This window comes from Paroedura picta, chromosome 16 (genome assembly GCF_049243985.1).
Source record: "Paroedura picta isolate Pp20150507F chromosome 16, Ppicta_v3.0, whole genome shotgun sequence".
NCBI classification, from domain to species: Eukaryota; Metazoa; Chordata; class Lepidosauria; order Squamata; family Gekkonidae; genus Paroedura; species Paroedura picta.
Window position 1 is genome coordinate 27,856,933 of NC_135384.1, and position 14,510 is coordinate 27,871,442.

Genomic DNA, 14,510 nt, shown 5'->3' on the forward strand with positions numbered 1-14,510 from the left:
GCCCCTGCCACAGAGGAGATGGCAGCTCTAGAATCAGCCCCTCTCCTTACCAAATCCCAGGAGTGGTGAGCTAAGTGAGAGGGTCAATCTGGTATGAGAATGAGCATTCTCCCGCTCTCTCTTTTTTTAAATCAAGAACTCTTGAAGTATAAGAAACTTCTGCCCTTTGGTCTAAATTTCCCTTTAGTATTTGCTATTATTCCTCAGCTGCCAACCACTATATATAAACGGATATTGCCATGTTTAAATAAACCCAGTTTTTTAAGTTAAGAAGAATTTGTCGCCTGACTCAGAGCAGTTTAATCTTCAACCCGGAAGGACAAGGTTGGCATGCTGTAAGTTGATATTACAATATGTAGTAGACTCTTGAAGTATAAGGAACTTCCGGTTTTCGGTCAAAGTTTCCTTTGTTATTTGCTATTTTTCGTCAGCCGTAGGCCACTAGATAGCAGATTTTGCCAATAAAAACTATTGATGGCCTGCTTTTATTGATAGGATTACCTACCTTTTTTTGGGGGGGGGGGTGTTCATCCTTTTTGGGGTTCCAGAGCTGACAACTAAAACAGTTCCGCAGGGCCTGCAAATGGGAGCTCCTCCACCAGGCATTTGGTTGTGGTTGACCAAAACTAAACAGCATTTACCGGCCCTATGCCCCCATTTATGAACCCATGCAATGGATCTGGCCAACCATGGGCCCTTTAGATTGTTTACCCTGTTAAAATGCCATCTCGGTTTATTGCAATTACCCTTGCTATTAATACTGTTAGCTTCCTTCTTGTAATCACCAAGTTTGAACTGTTGTTCCTGTTACGTTCTATAAGAACCGCCCGGAGCATTAGGGGAGGGTGGCATACAAATGCAATAAATATATAACAAATGGGCGGCAGTCCTCTCTCTTGGGGGGAGTTCCTAGCCGGTAGCATTGCTCCCAGCTTCGACCGGAGGCCTCCTCCAAAGGAGACCTGGCCGGGCGACCGCTCTCTTAAAGCCGTCAGTCGGGAAGCGCGTCCTCTTGATCGCCGGCTGCCCGCAGGCACGCTGCGCCTGCGCGCGAGCCGTTCGAACGCCTGCGCCTCCTTTAAAGGCCCCGCCGCCTTTGATTTCCCCCGCCAGTGTGACGTCAGCCGCACAAGAAAGAGATGCCTGCACGCTGATTGGCCTCCGCAGCTTCCGATCGGAAGCGGAGGGGAAGGAAAGCGGAAGCTTCGCAGCCAGGGAGGGAGGTGGCGCGAGAAATGCTGGTCCTCGAGCGCACTGCGGGGAGGGCTTCGTGTGGGTCTGGCAAAGGCTGCCCTTCAGAGCTACGTCTGTTGCTTCTAGTCCTCCCCGAAAGCAAGGCTAATGTCGTGGGTTGCCAGCTCCTGGTCGGGGGACTCGTGGAGACTTGGGGACAAAGGACTGGGGCAAGGATGCTCTGTCTTGGAGCTTGGGGGAACAAAAGTGGGAGGAGTTCTTGCCCTGCTGGTGTATCTTCTGATGACCCCTGGGGTTTGGCCACTGTGTGACTCAGAGTCATGGTCTGGATGGGCCACTGGCCTGATCCAACAGGGCATCTCTTATGTTCTGTGGGGAACAATGCCACGGGGGGCCACCTTCCAAAGCAGGGGAACCCCTGGAAACTACAGGGGTGGCTCAACTGTGGCTCCCATCTGTGGACTACAATTTTCAGGTGCCCCTTTTTGCCCCCCCCCTGCCATACAGCTTCATCATAAGTCACCTGTAACTTGAGGGCACTTTAATCACACATAGGATTGGATATTTTTGGGGAGGAAAGTAAGGACGAGGAGATGAATGCCTGAATCTGTGGGATACAACAACGGATCCGCTGAAGTGGCTGTGTTTTGCTTCCCTTTCTCCCAAGCCGTGTGGATTTCTTAAGCGTACCGACATGCATTGCATAGTGCAATCATCAAATCCTAGAGTGGGAAGGGGCCATGCAGGCCATCTAGTTCCACCCGCCACCCCACCCCACCCCCATTCAAGGCAGGATCAGCCTAAAACATCCAAGATAAGTATCTGTCCAGCCGGTGCTTGAAGACTGTCAGTGAGAGGGAGCGCATCACTAAAATGCTGAAATTTGATTTCTAAAACAGTAGTCTGGTTTCAAGCTTGCTTGGGTGTGCTGCCTTGATTTAAAATGGTGATGAGGTTCTGGGAGTGGTACGCTATGGAAGCAGGATTTTTGTGTTCCTTTGCATGTTCCCCCAATTACAGGTGTTTCAAAAACTGGATCCTTGAAGGAATTGGCCTTTGGGGTCTTGTAACAAGCCAGTCTTTTCCCACAAAAGAAATGGCTGTTTTACATTGGGGTGTGTGGCCGTGATAAACCATCAAACACCTTGCAGTACATGAAGCAGAACTGGCAAATAGCAAATCATGTCAGTATTTTAAAGGTGCCTAACGTTGAAGTAGTTATTAGTAAAACTAGTTTTCTTAGACAATTAATAAAATTAGTTTTGTGAACTAAATGGTTCACAATAGCAAAATAGCTTTTGTGGACAGGATAGCGGGGTAAAACAGCATTCTCTAGCACACAATTTCATTTATTTATTATATTTATATACTGCCCTCCCCGGGGGCTCAGCAAACACCTATTATAGTGTTAAAATAACCCCCTCCCCCAAAAAATCTAAAGACGAGTCCTGTGTAACTGGCAGGGGCTCTTGGGAATTGTAGTCTATGGACATCTGGAGAGCTACAGTTTGGCCAGCCCTGATAAAACTGCCATTTCCTCTGGGGGAACGGATCTCTGCAGTCTGGAGATAAGGCAGGCAACCCCAGCAGGATTACTGAGAGTGCCCCACTCCTGTGTTCTTATGACTTCAGATGAGGATTGGGGTGGGGGCGCTTGCTAAGCATCCTACACAGGATGTGGTTCCAGAGGCTGTCACAGAAGCCTTTGTCTTCCCCACACAATCCTACCGCAGCGGATGAAGGACTGTGGAACATGCAGAAGCTGGTCCAATGTATGCGTCATGCTGGCTGGCCTTCCTAAATTGGCCCCTGTGTGAGGCAGGATGCTGGACTAGATGGGCCCTCACTGGTCTGACCCAGCAGGGTTCTCCTGATGGGGAAGGCCCCAGCCTCTATACCCTGCTGTTGGCCCTTCAGGGGAACTGGTTGCCATGTGAATACAAACAAACCCAACCTGATTTTTTTTCCAATTTACCCTATAAGTATGAACTGATTACTTTCATTTCGTCACATTGTATCCGAGTACGGGTTCGTGCAACCGAAGGCTCATACCTTGAATGAAACTCTGTTGGTCGGGCAGGTGCCCGACTGGACTCAGAAGTTGTTCTGGCTGGCCACCGTGTGAGGCCAGATGCTGGACTCCGTGGCCCCTTAGTCCGACCCAGCAGGACTCTTCTTGCCTCCTCCTTTAGTGAGGACTGCAACTTTAGGAGGGGATTAAACAAATGCATGGAGGATCAGCTACCAGCCACAATGCCTGAGCAGAGCCTCCACATTCAGAGGCATTAAACCTCTGAATCCCAGAGCCAAGAGGCAACAGCAGGGGAAGGCCTTGGCCTCTCTGCCCTGTGGCTGCCCCTCCTGAGAAACTGGGGGATGCTGGGCTAGATGGACCCTCATTGGGAGGTCTCTTCCCGCACCCACCTTCGCAACCCACCCATTCCCCCAGGAGAAGCCGACCTCCCGCCCCCTCCTGGAGGTTGGCAACCCCTCCCGAGGCAGCCGAGGCAGGCAGGTGTGCGCGCGCATTCACCCCGCCCAGTCCCGCGCCGGTCGGGTTCCTCTTTACCCCCCTATTTCCCTCGGCGGCCGCGCGCATGCGCCTCGGCGGCTCGCTCCCTCCCCCGGCCTGCGCCGGGCTCGGCCAATGAGCGGCGCTGTTGCTGGCAGGTGCGGAGTGTTTTTGTTTTGGGTCGGAGCCGCCGCCGCCGCCGAAGCAGAAGCCGAAGCCGGAGGGGCTGTCGCGGCGGCACGGGTACGGTGGCCGCGAAGGGCTCGGCGCCCGCCCTCTGCCCTCTCTGCAGCGGCCGGGCCAGGCCAGGCCCAGGCGGACGGGCCGTAGCAGCCGCCGCCGCCGCAGCCCCATCAGCAGTGGGCCGCCCTCGCTCTCCCCGGCCGCCGCCGCCGCCGCTGCTGACGCCGCCCCGGAGGAGGAGGAGGGGCGGCCAGGCCTGGCCCGGCTTGGCCTGGCCGGGCCTCCCCCGAGCCGACCCCCGCCGGGCGTCCACCATGAGGAGGGAGATGAACGGCGTGACCAAGAGCCGCTTTGAGGTGAGCGGGGGGGGGGGAGGGGGCGCGGGTGCCAGCCTCCCGGCAGGCCCGGGAGACGGGGAGGCTCTCTGGCCGCTCTCCCGTTGCGCCCCGGGAGCCTCCTCGGGGACACCCCTCTAGTCAACATGGGGGGTTGCATTAGGCTTCCGGGGCGACATGGGGGGTTGCATTAGGCTGGGGTTGGCGATCTCGCCTTGGGAGGAGGGTTTCTGGGCATGGGACGAGTGCACAAAGAAGAAACGGGACGGTGGCGACCGGAGGGGTCACGAGTTGCGGCTTTGGGGTGTTAAAACCCTCGACCATGAGTCGGAAAGAAGGTCAAGGAGGGGCGAAGGGTCCCATTTCTAGCAGGCTAAGGACAGAGGGTGCACATGGAGCTTGCATGGTTGCCCCTACAGAATGCGTGGTGGTTGCTTGCACTATGGGGAAGCATTCTTTCCATTAGGCCCTATGGGTGAGCATGGTCTGCATAATGCCCTATGGGGAAGCATTCTTTCTATTGTTCCCTATGGGCGAGCGTGGTCTGCATAATGCCCTGTGGGCCAGGGCCGTCCCTAGTTTTAGCACTTCCTGTAAGATCAGCTGTTGTCAGAGGCGGATTGAGATATTTCCTTTCTTAGGAACTGGGGAGGGAAAGGGCTGTATGTAGGGTTGTTGGGGTTTTCCCGGTGGTCCTTTGAGTGGCTCAGACAATTGGGGGTGGGGTATAGATGAGACTGGACTGAAAGATATTTGCTCCCCTTTTGGCTTCTTGTGCAGACCGCCTGTCTAACTCTCCCTCTCTCCTCACACATATGAGGCTTATGACACAATTCCCCCAAGATGGGGGCAGGGAGGCGAAAGGCCTGAGCTTTGTATGTGTGCATGAGTGAGACACATTATCTGCAGATGTGTGGGGCTTTTGGGGGGGAGGGTCAAACTGTATAATGTTGGTCCCTATGGGATCTATGGGATCCCTGAATCTTAGGAAGAGAGGACATATGATGGGGAGGCTAACAGGAGGTGCAGGGAATATTGTGGAGCAGTCCTGTGCTGAGTTATCCCAGTTTGAGCCTGTTGAAATCAATTGGCTTAGAGTGGAGTGAGTCTACATAGGATTTCTCTCTTAAGGATTGTAGATGGATTGCACTGCATCGAGGTAGTTATTTTTTTTAACCACCCCACCACTGAAAGGAAGTCCTGTGGCCATGAGCAAAGAGAGATTGAATAGGTGACTGGTATATTTGTGAGCATGAGATTGTGTTTTGTGAGCTACAGGAGAATAAATGAATGTTTAGAGAGCGCGCATTAAGAAAAGCCCTAAAAAAAACCCCCCATGAATTCTGCACATTCCCTAGGGGTTTGGGGGGGGGCATTATTGGGCCAGGAGGGACAGCCTGCACTGAGGGAAGGGAGGGAACTCCAGTGAGAAATTACAGGAAGAGTTAACCATGGTGTGTGGTGGGGGGACATATTGCCAAGAGTGGAGATGCCAGTTGTTCATTAAATGTTTATTTTTGGTGTGTTTAGGATGGCGGGAGATTGTGCATGTGATCACGTTGGAATTGTGGGGTGGTAGAGGTGGGGAAGGGTCGAGATTGCGGGAGGTGCTCCGGTAGGAAGTTGGGCACTTCCAAGTGGGAAAATATAAATTCAAGGCATGTTAAGCACTTGTCTGTGCAAAAGCCAAGGGGGGTATATTTTTCTCAGGGTAAGGCTTCCCGTGGGAGTATTGGAAGGGGCGTCGTGCAGAAGGAGAGGCCTAGCAGATTGCTGAGTGGGGTTAGGTGGGAGATGATACAGTGAATGGTGGGGGGGGGCTGGTCCTGAAAAACATGATTGGGGTGATGACTAATCTTAATGATGCTGGGGGGCCGGTCTTGCCTGCTGCTGGCCGGGAAGGTGTGGGTCCTTCCTGCTCAAATAGGCGACAAAGACACAAGCATGCACGCATGGAGAGTAAATGTTTCCTGTTGGTTATGTGTTTTGATTGGATGAAGGAGGACCCTGGCGTTGTGGCATTGTTTTGCTTTTTTTTTTTTTTTAAAGGCAAAACAGTGAAGACTGAAGCATCACATGCAGATATGTGGAAATGGTTACCTTTTTGTGCAGTGATGGGAAATTCACGGATATAGGGGTGTGGAACATCTACTCTTTTGATAAAAAGCACAAGAGGCATATGCCCCAGACATGTGTGTTCACTGTAATTATGTGCATAGGTTTTAGCCAGTGGTGTGCTCATTGATAAAAGCTTACAAAGAACACGCGTGTTGATTCCAGAGATTTTACTGCTTTGGCTGGGCGACTGTTTTTAGTGTGAGGTGCTGTAGGCATTATTAGAGCCAGTTTGGTGAAGTGGTTAAGAACAGCGGCGTCTAATCTGGAGAGCCAGGTTTGATTTTTCCACAGGTAGCCAGCTGGATTACCTGGGTCCGGTCACAGGCCTGTTCTCACGCAGCTGTTCTTGTTAGAGCTCTCTCAGCCCCATCTACCTCACAGGGGGTCTGCTGTGGGGAGACGCCTTCAGGCAGTGAACTGCTGATTATAAAACCCAGCTTTTCTTCTCAGAATTGATGTTGAAGGTAGTTTAGCAAGAAATATGGAAATGTAGCAGTGTATGTGGTTGACTTCAAACAGCACAAAAGATAAGAGTCCTTTGCTTTATGCGGAGGGGAATTTGGATATTGGGGAGCTCGAGGGGTGGAGACGCCAAAGGAAATGCAAGCACAGGGTAAACAATGAGAGCTATTCAGGAAAGTATGGTGCGTAATCTGCATGATCTGGGACCACACAGAAGCATCCTATCAAGGAAGAGTTCGCTCCAATTCGTTGTTGTAACAGCTGTATTCTTTCTTTCTTAAGTAAAAGGGAATGGTGGGGAGGCATCATGGCGAGCACCAATGAGGGTAGTCTGAGGGTAGTCATTCACCTGAATGACCCAAGGATTGCTTGAATAAGGGATCAAACCCTGGACCTGGTTGCTTCCCTGCATTGTAGCCTGAAGAGGAGAAACCCCAGTGTGAGCTGAGTGCAAATCAGACTTGGATTCCATCTGGCAGAGGGTGATAGCCCTGCAGGATGAAGAAAAGGAATGCCTTAATCCAGAAACTGTCCGGAGGATTGAGACAGGTAGAAACTGTGTTTTGCCTTTGTTCTCCAGTTTCGTAGAAACACCAGCAGTTGTTTAACAAACATCAAACTAAAGAGGCTGAGAAGGGTGGGGGTGTGTGTGTGTTTGGATTACAGAGCACAATAGCACGTAAGCCGGTGTAGAAACAGCAATACGGAGAAACTGATCAGTTGAGCACTCCAGCTAGCAGAGCAGTTAGAAAGGGGGACGCACACAAAAATATTGCATTCAGATTTGTAGGAAAGACGGTGAAGCTAGAAGTGAGGAATCGTCAGATGCCGGGAAGGATTCCTTGTGATGAGGCTTCCCTGGCTGGTTTTGTTTTTAACTTGTGAATGAATTATACGGCTGCATATTGGCGGGCTTCTTTTTTGATGAGGCGGAGATAGCAATAAAGTCTCCCCCCCCCCTGAAAAAACAGTGCCTGTATGATGTACAGGCTTGAAGCTATCACAGGAAGGAGAAAAACAAGTCCTTGTGTCTTTGTGTGTGTGTGTGTGTGTTGATTGCAGACTCCTTTGGAGGGAGAAGGAAATGCATGCCAGTTTGGGAAATGTGCCTATGATATAAAAAGACGGAAACTGTGAAAATGGTTTCACAATCAAGATGAGTTACCGAAGTACGTGAGGTGATCGCTTTCTGGTGTACCGGCAGCCGTACAAGGACTGTTCTGGTCTGAATTACACAGGACTCCTCTCGTACGACCAACAAGGTTGCCAGCCTGTACTGAGAGAGGCCGTCTCCGCGCAAATAGCTGCAGCCCAAGTGCATGGTGGCTTAATGGCCACGTTGCTCAGTCCATATCGAGCCGAGAGACTCTGTCTGCTGTTGCTGTGAGCCAAGATTTCTACTCCAGCAAAAGATGCTCAATTTCTTAATTAGAGCAGGGTCACGGGGCGGGTGCAGCCACAGTGCTCCCTGCACACTGAGCATAATTGTCCGTCATTAAGAAGTACACTTACCCATTGTTAGCAGTAGTCAAATGACGCCAGGCTGTGGTTGAGAAAGGGGTGTCAGGGTTCGAGCGTTTTCATTTTGCTCTGACTGGTTGCACCTCTGTTAGTGTTTGGAGTATGATACATCTATGACAGCCCATAAGTAGAAGAAAATTGCAGAGCGAGATCTTTTTTTATTATTGCAGCCGCTTCCTTTCAGAATACACAACGAATGTTTTTGAGTCATCTATAAATATATATATTATTTTTGCATCCACCTTTGTCCCCTGTGGGGACTCTGAAATGCTGTGTGCTGTTCTCCTTTTCTCCATTTGATTCTAACAACAACCTTGCGAGGTAAGCTAGGCTGAGAGTGTGTGCCTGGCCCAAGGTCACCCAGCAAGTGTCCATGACCAAGTGGAGACTTGAACCTGATTTTAGTCTGACACGCTAACCACTACACCAGGGGTGGCCGAACAGTGGCTCTCAGATGTCCATGGACTATAATGCTGGCTGGGGCTCATGGGAACTGTAGTCCATGGACATCTGGAGAGCCACCCCTACACCATATTGTTGAAAGTAAAAAGAGGGGTAACAGTGATACATGCCCAGGGTCAGCATCTGCTTGATAATATTCAAAGAAGCACAGCAAGGGCCTTGGACAGTAAGTGTAGCCAGCTTGTCTTGCTCGAAGGTGGGGGTTAACAAATACCATAAGGTTGGTGTAAACTCAGCTACCTAACTAAATAATTTTGGACATATAGTGTATTTTCAACAAGAATATTATAATTGTCATAGATATGTATGTGACTGTTCCCACACTGGGAACTTCACTGCTCCAGCTCCCGTGTGGGAGTACAGATCCCGGGCAGACGAGATGCACCAGGCCAAATGCTCTTCCGTGCGGGAGCAGGAAGAGGCGGGGCAACCTGCCCTGGTTCAAACTCCAGCTTGCAACCTGTCACGAAGCATCTAGTGTGGAAACGAAAAGGTACACAGCAGATAATACAGTAACAAAGACTTAAGAGAAAGATAACAGTGCGTTAATGGTTGTGTGCATTTTTATTGGCTTGAAAGAGCCACGCTGACGGTTCACCCTTGTCTAGGTAGCAATTAGAATCATAGAAGGGACCTCCTGGGTCATCTAGTCCAACCCCCTGAACTGTGCAGGACACTCACAACACTCTCGCTCATCCACTTGTCACCTGCCACCCCTTTGAACCTTCACAGAATCAGCCTCTCCGTCAGATGGCTCTCCAGCCTCTGCTTAAAAATCTCCAAAGATGGAGAACCCACCACCTCCCGAGGAAGCCTTGTCATCAGTTGTAATATTCTTTTCGAAAGTACACGATATGCCTAACATTAGTTAGCCGCGTAGCCGAGTTCACACGGACCTTTTGGAGTTTGTTTGCGTAATGCGTGGCCCCTGTTCTCATTGCAGAGTGTTTAGTTTGAAGGTGTGGGATGGCACCTGGCATGCCTGCCGCTTTCTGCCCGACAAAATCAGACTGCAGGTCCTCTGTCTTTCATGTGATCTGGTTTGCTCTGTTGTGCCTGGCAGACTGTAGGAAATCCATAGTACATTAGTTTGAAGATCTGGGTTTTGGGGAAGGATAATTACGTGTGACGTGTTGCAAAAGGAGCAGCTTGCGAGGAACGGCGTTGCACTTCTGAATCAAGGAGCGCCGCTGCTAAAACTTCTTAGAGGTTTATCTTTAAAGTAATGCAGCATTACCGTTTGGGACCGCCGTGGAAAATGCCTCGAACGCTGATTTGGTGGCATTCGTGTCCGTTAAAGAAGACCTTAAGCATCTCCTTCCTAGTGCAACATTCCTGCTGACTTTAGTAGAGATTGTGTGTCTCAAGAGTGTTGAATCGGTCCCTTGGCAGGGATTGCTGTTTCTCCAAACAATGGAGTGTTACAAAACTGTGAATAAAGCTGATTAATGTTACAATTTTCCTTTCTCTTGTTTTTTCTTCTTTTAGAATAACGGGAGAACTCGAGGGCTTGTCTGCCCCATTAGCAGACATTCTCCATTCTTCCGTATTCCAAAGGAATACAGTAAACTCTTCACACACTTCTTTTTTTTGGCTGCCTGAAGTATATGCTGGGGGCAAACCAATGGAAAACATAAGTTGTTCAGAAGTTGTTCAATATATGCGCATGGCACTTCAGCCAGTTAAATAACCCTTGAGGTCCCAACGGCAATGACGTGGACGGTGTTTCAAGGCTATTCTAGTCCTGGCTCAAGTAAGTCAGCATTTCTCCGGCTTGCCTAACTGAACTTTTCAAAATCGAGAGAGAATGGAGCTCAAAACACACAAAGGTTGGAAATTGTCAGGGGCAAGCAGCAGGCTTCTGGAGCCTGGCTGCAGATCCGGTCAAGCCAACACGTCTGGGATTTTTAAGTGTAGAAAACAGACGATTAAGAGGTTTCTAAAATTTGGCATGGGGTGGCAAGGGTTGACAAAGGACTATTTCTCCCTCTTCCAAAATGCTGGAACTTGAGGGAGTCCCGTGAAGCTGATGGGCAGTAGGTTCAGGATGGATAAGAGGAAACACTTCCCTAGCCAGCAAGTGGTTAAAATGTGGAATTCCCTACCAGATGACATAGTGATGGCCACAGGCATAGACAGCTTTAAAAGGCCATTAGATAAATTAATGGAGGAGTGGTCTATTAGTGGTGATTAGACATGGTGGTTAAAGGAAACCTCCATATTCAGAGGCACTAAACCTCTGAACTCAGTGCCAGCAGGCAACATCAGGGGGAAGGCCTTAGCCTCTATGCCCTCTTGTTAGCCGCCTAAGGAGCTGTTTGGTCACTGTGCAAGTTGGGAGGCTGGACTAGATGGACCCTCCCTGGTCTGAACCAGCAGGGCTCTCCTGATGTTCTTAGGAAGGCCCCAGCCTCTCTGCCCTGTTGCTGACCCTCCAGAGGAACTGGTTGGCCTTTCTGTAAGACAAGAGGGTAGACTAAGATGAACCTTCCTTGGTCTGATCCAGCAGGGCTCTCCTGAGGTCCTTATTCTGTGCCTCACTCAAGAGACTAACCCACCTCAAGCTGGAATATCATCTTTTCTAGGTTCAGCTTGCTTCAAGCAGAGTTTGCCTTTGCTTTGTCAAAGCACTGTATACGTGCCCAGCCCTTGCTAAAAGCAAGAGTCAGTCTTCAGGCCTGTGACTCATTAGGGCGCATTGTCTTATTGTGGACTGACCCTTTCAACTTGCCTTACGTATGAGCCTTTGCCACCGAGTCTGGCTCCCCGGTGCAGCCTGCTTTAAGTTTTGAGAGCTGCGGAGCTGGAGACACAAATCCCTTCCCCATCTAATGAGATTTGTGTTCCTAAACGATTGTCAAACGCAATAAATAATCTTTTAAACTGCAGATGGCTTTCCGAAATGCTTTTTTTTGTGTGTGTGTGGGGGGAATATGCTGGGAAATTGCCTGTTTTTGTATCGCGACACACTTGATAACATATGGACTGTTCATTAAATATTGTTTTCCTTCTTTCCCTTCACGTGTCGCCGTTTCACTGCAAACGAAAGCCCTTTTTGTGGCGGCAGGAGCTGGCTGATTTCTGTGCCACAGTGAGAGCATATGTGAAGAATGTCTGTCCCGAAGGTGTGGCTCCTACGGAGAAAATAGTCACTTTGGCTGCAGTTAAGCAAACAAGGCAGAGAGAATGTCTCACTAGGCTGCCTCCTTACCCTTTTGACTGGGTTAGGGGCCTTCGTATAAAATAAGTAGGACTCCAGGGCTTTGCAAATGATTTCCATCCGCTTGTGATAGTGAAAAGGGCCATGCTCCCAGAGTTAACCCAGGTGAACAAACGTGTGTAAATTCCTTAATGATTTGGCTTCTGTACAGCCCAGGTTGGCTTATAATAATGAAGAACAAGAGCGTAGATTCCTTTTTAGATGGTGGGTGGGCTTGGTCACTGCGGGCAATCCGTTTGGCTAATCTAGATATGGGCGATGCTGGGACATGAATCCGGTTCCAGAGGAATTTAGAAACATTTGCTGTTTTGGGAAATATATGTGAGTCCCTGAGTTTCCATCAGTAGATCTCTCCGCATCTGGACCCTCACCCCCAACGAGGAAGAGCTCTTGACTGTCTATAGTTGGACAGGGGGTGGGGGGGGGAGGTTAGAACTCTGTATCGCAATCTTTTAATGCTTAGTGTCAATGTTAATTTTAATGGGTTTTAATGGGGTCATACTGGTTTTTATTGTTTTGCTGTGCACCTTGGCCATCTGACTCTCTCACCTGACTCGCTGTGCCTCAGATTGGGGAGAGAATGGGAAGGCACAGAAGGGAATCCCTTCATCCGAGCTCCCCAAGGTTCAGGAGTCTTGAGCAGAAACAACAATCTATATTCAAAGGTAATTTAGCTCCAGTTTACATGTTTAGTATTGTGATGTGCCAAGATGGCTTGCCATGTTAGTCTTTCTGTAGCAGTAGGAAAAGAGCAGAAGACCAACGGCGCATTAAAGACTTAAAAACGGTGTCAGGGTATGAGCTTTCATGAGTCTTCTCCCACTTCTTCAGATACAGCTGGAATGTGAGTCCATCTGTCCTTATATCTTGAAGGTGGAGTAATCTCAGATCTCGAATGACAACAGCAGATGGGATTGGATCAGGTGTGCTATGCAGGCAGGGGGGCAGGCATCGGCAGTGAGACAGGAAGCCGGTGTCTCTGTTCAGTCCCGGAGGCTGCATTGTCTCGACCTTCATTATCAGTTCATTATTGTCTCTCTTTCTAATCTCTTGCCTTTCCAGTGATCTTTCACAACATATCGGTAGTTGCAAAAGTGGCTGCTGTACATCCTTCAAGTGAGTATTCCTGTCAGAGGGGATGGAGCAGATTTGAGCTCATTGTAGGGCTCGGCAGATACGTTGGCTGATCTGTCGGTATTTCAGTTTCCCGTCTCATTGCCGATGCTGATCTCTCCGTGCCTCCTGGCCCCCTGCATATCACACCTCATCGAGTCATGATGGCTAGTCATTTGCCTGCAGTTGTCATTCAGCATCTGAAGTCATTCCACTCTCCCAAGATGCCAGATGGATTCACACTCCAGCAGTATCTGAAGAAGTGAGCAGTGACTCACAGAAGCTCATCCCTTGCCACAAATGTTGTTAGTCTTTAATGTGCCGCTGGTCTTATGCTCTTTTCTACTGCTACAGAAAAGAGTTAACAGGGCGACCCGTCTTGGCACATCGCAATATTAAACAGGTAGCCAGTCGCTAAATTCCCTTTGAACATATATTGCCGTCTTGCTGTTTTTGGCTGCTACAGACAGACAACACGGCTGCCCTTCTTGATCCGTCTCCATGGCAGACACCCCATTTAGCAGTACAGAATGGAAATCCCTTCGCCTTGTGAAGTAACTTCCACGGGCATAGACAGACGTAATCCTTCTCCCCAAGCGCAGGAGACTGAACATTAACCCAAAGGGACTGAGAATAAAAACCCCACTGCAATCTGCTATGGGGAGCATTTGTGTCCTGCGCTCTCCAAGAAACTCCTGAAATTTGGATTAGCATCTTGTGCCACAAACAGAAAACAATCAAAGAACAGCTCACTGGATTCCATGGGCCCTTCTCAGAGGAGATTTACAACAGGCAACTCACTTCTGTCCTGAAGCAGTAGGACCGAAAGCTTCCCAGCCTTTGACTCGTCGCGACTGTAGCTGTGCCGACAATATCGTTAACCTTTCCCAGGATACCCTCAGCTTAGCAGAAGAATCTGTCCGTTCAAGAGGATTATCCTTCTGCCCCACTAAACCCACACAGACCGCGCGGCTCTGTGGAGGCCTGGAGTCTTTTTCCCGCTGCCTACGTTTAAAGGGATACTTTCATCGCAGAACAGAGCACCCTCGGACAGACAGCTCCTCACGGCCTCAGTACCCTACTGCCAAACAGCCACCCCCTCACCCTTCGTCCGGCGAACAATACAAGCATGACCTCCTACTCAACACCCTAGAAAGGGGGACTCCACCTGGACCCCCCAATGGCTACAATGCCACACTCAACTCATAGAGAAGGTGCTTCTGCCGCCAGGCCCAAGCGGAAACGGTCGACAAAAGCCCTGTCCAAGACCCAGTCTCAAGCCCCACAGAGAAGAATGCCATAAGCAGGCTGAAAAACAATGTGGGTATTATAAAACAAACTGACAGGGGGAGAAGCCATTGAAATAATGGACAACTAAAACCACATATCC

At 49.8% G+C, this 14,510-nt stretch overlaps 1 protein-coding gene and 1 long non-coding RNA gene across 4 annotated transcripts in view; one reads left to right on the forward strand and one right to left on the reverse strand.

Moving 5' to 3' along the window:
* The window catches only part of LOC143826412 (uncharacterized), a 13,523-nt gene extending 9,736 nt beyond the window's left edge, over positions 1 to 3,787 (reverse strand). For both annotated transcript variants that reach the window (XR_013227059.1, XR_013227058.1), the window contains exons 1-2: positions 3,728 to 3,787; positions 3,247 to 3,398 (exon numbers count right to left, since the gene is read on the reverse strand). This is a non-coding gene — a long non-coding RNA (uncharacterized LOC143826412). The remainder of the gene's footprint in view (positions 1 to 3,246; positions 3,399 to 3,727) is intronic.
* FBXL20 (F-box and leucine rich repeat protein 20) overlaps positions 3,620 to 14,510 on the forward strand; it is a 51,114-nt gene continuing 40,223 nt past the window's right edge. Inside the window, exon 1 of one of the 2 annotated variants that reach the window (XM_077315198.1) lies at positions 3,620 to 4,245. In XM_077315198.1, coding sequence (XP_077171313.1) covers positions 4,204 to 4,245 — 42 coding nt within the window. In that variant the 5' untranslated portion in view covers positions 3,620 to 4,203. Of the gene's footprint in view, positions 4,246 to 7,154; positions 7,354 to 14,510 lie in introns of those variants that run through there. The other variant, XM_077315197.1, reaches the window with a different exon arrangement.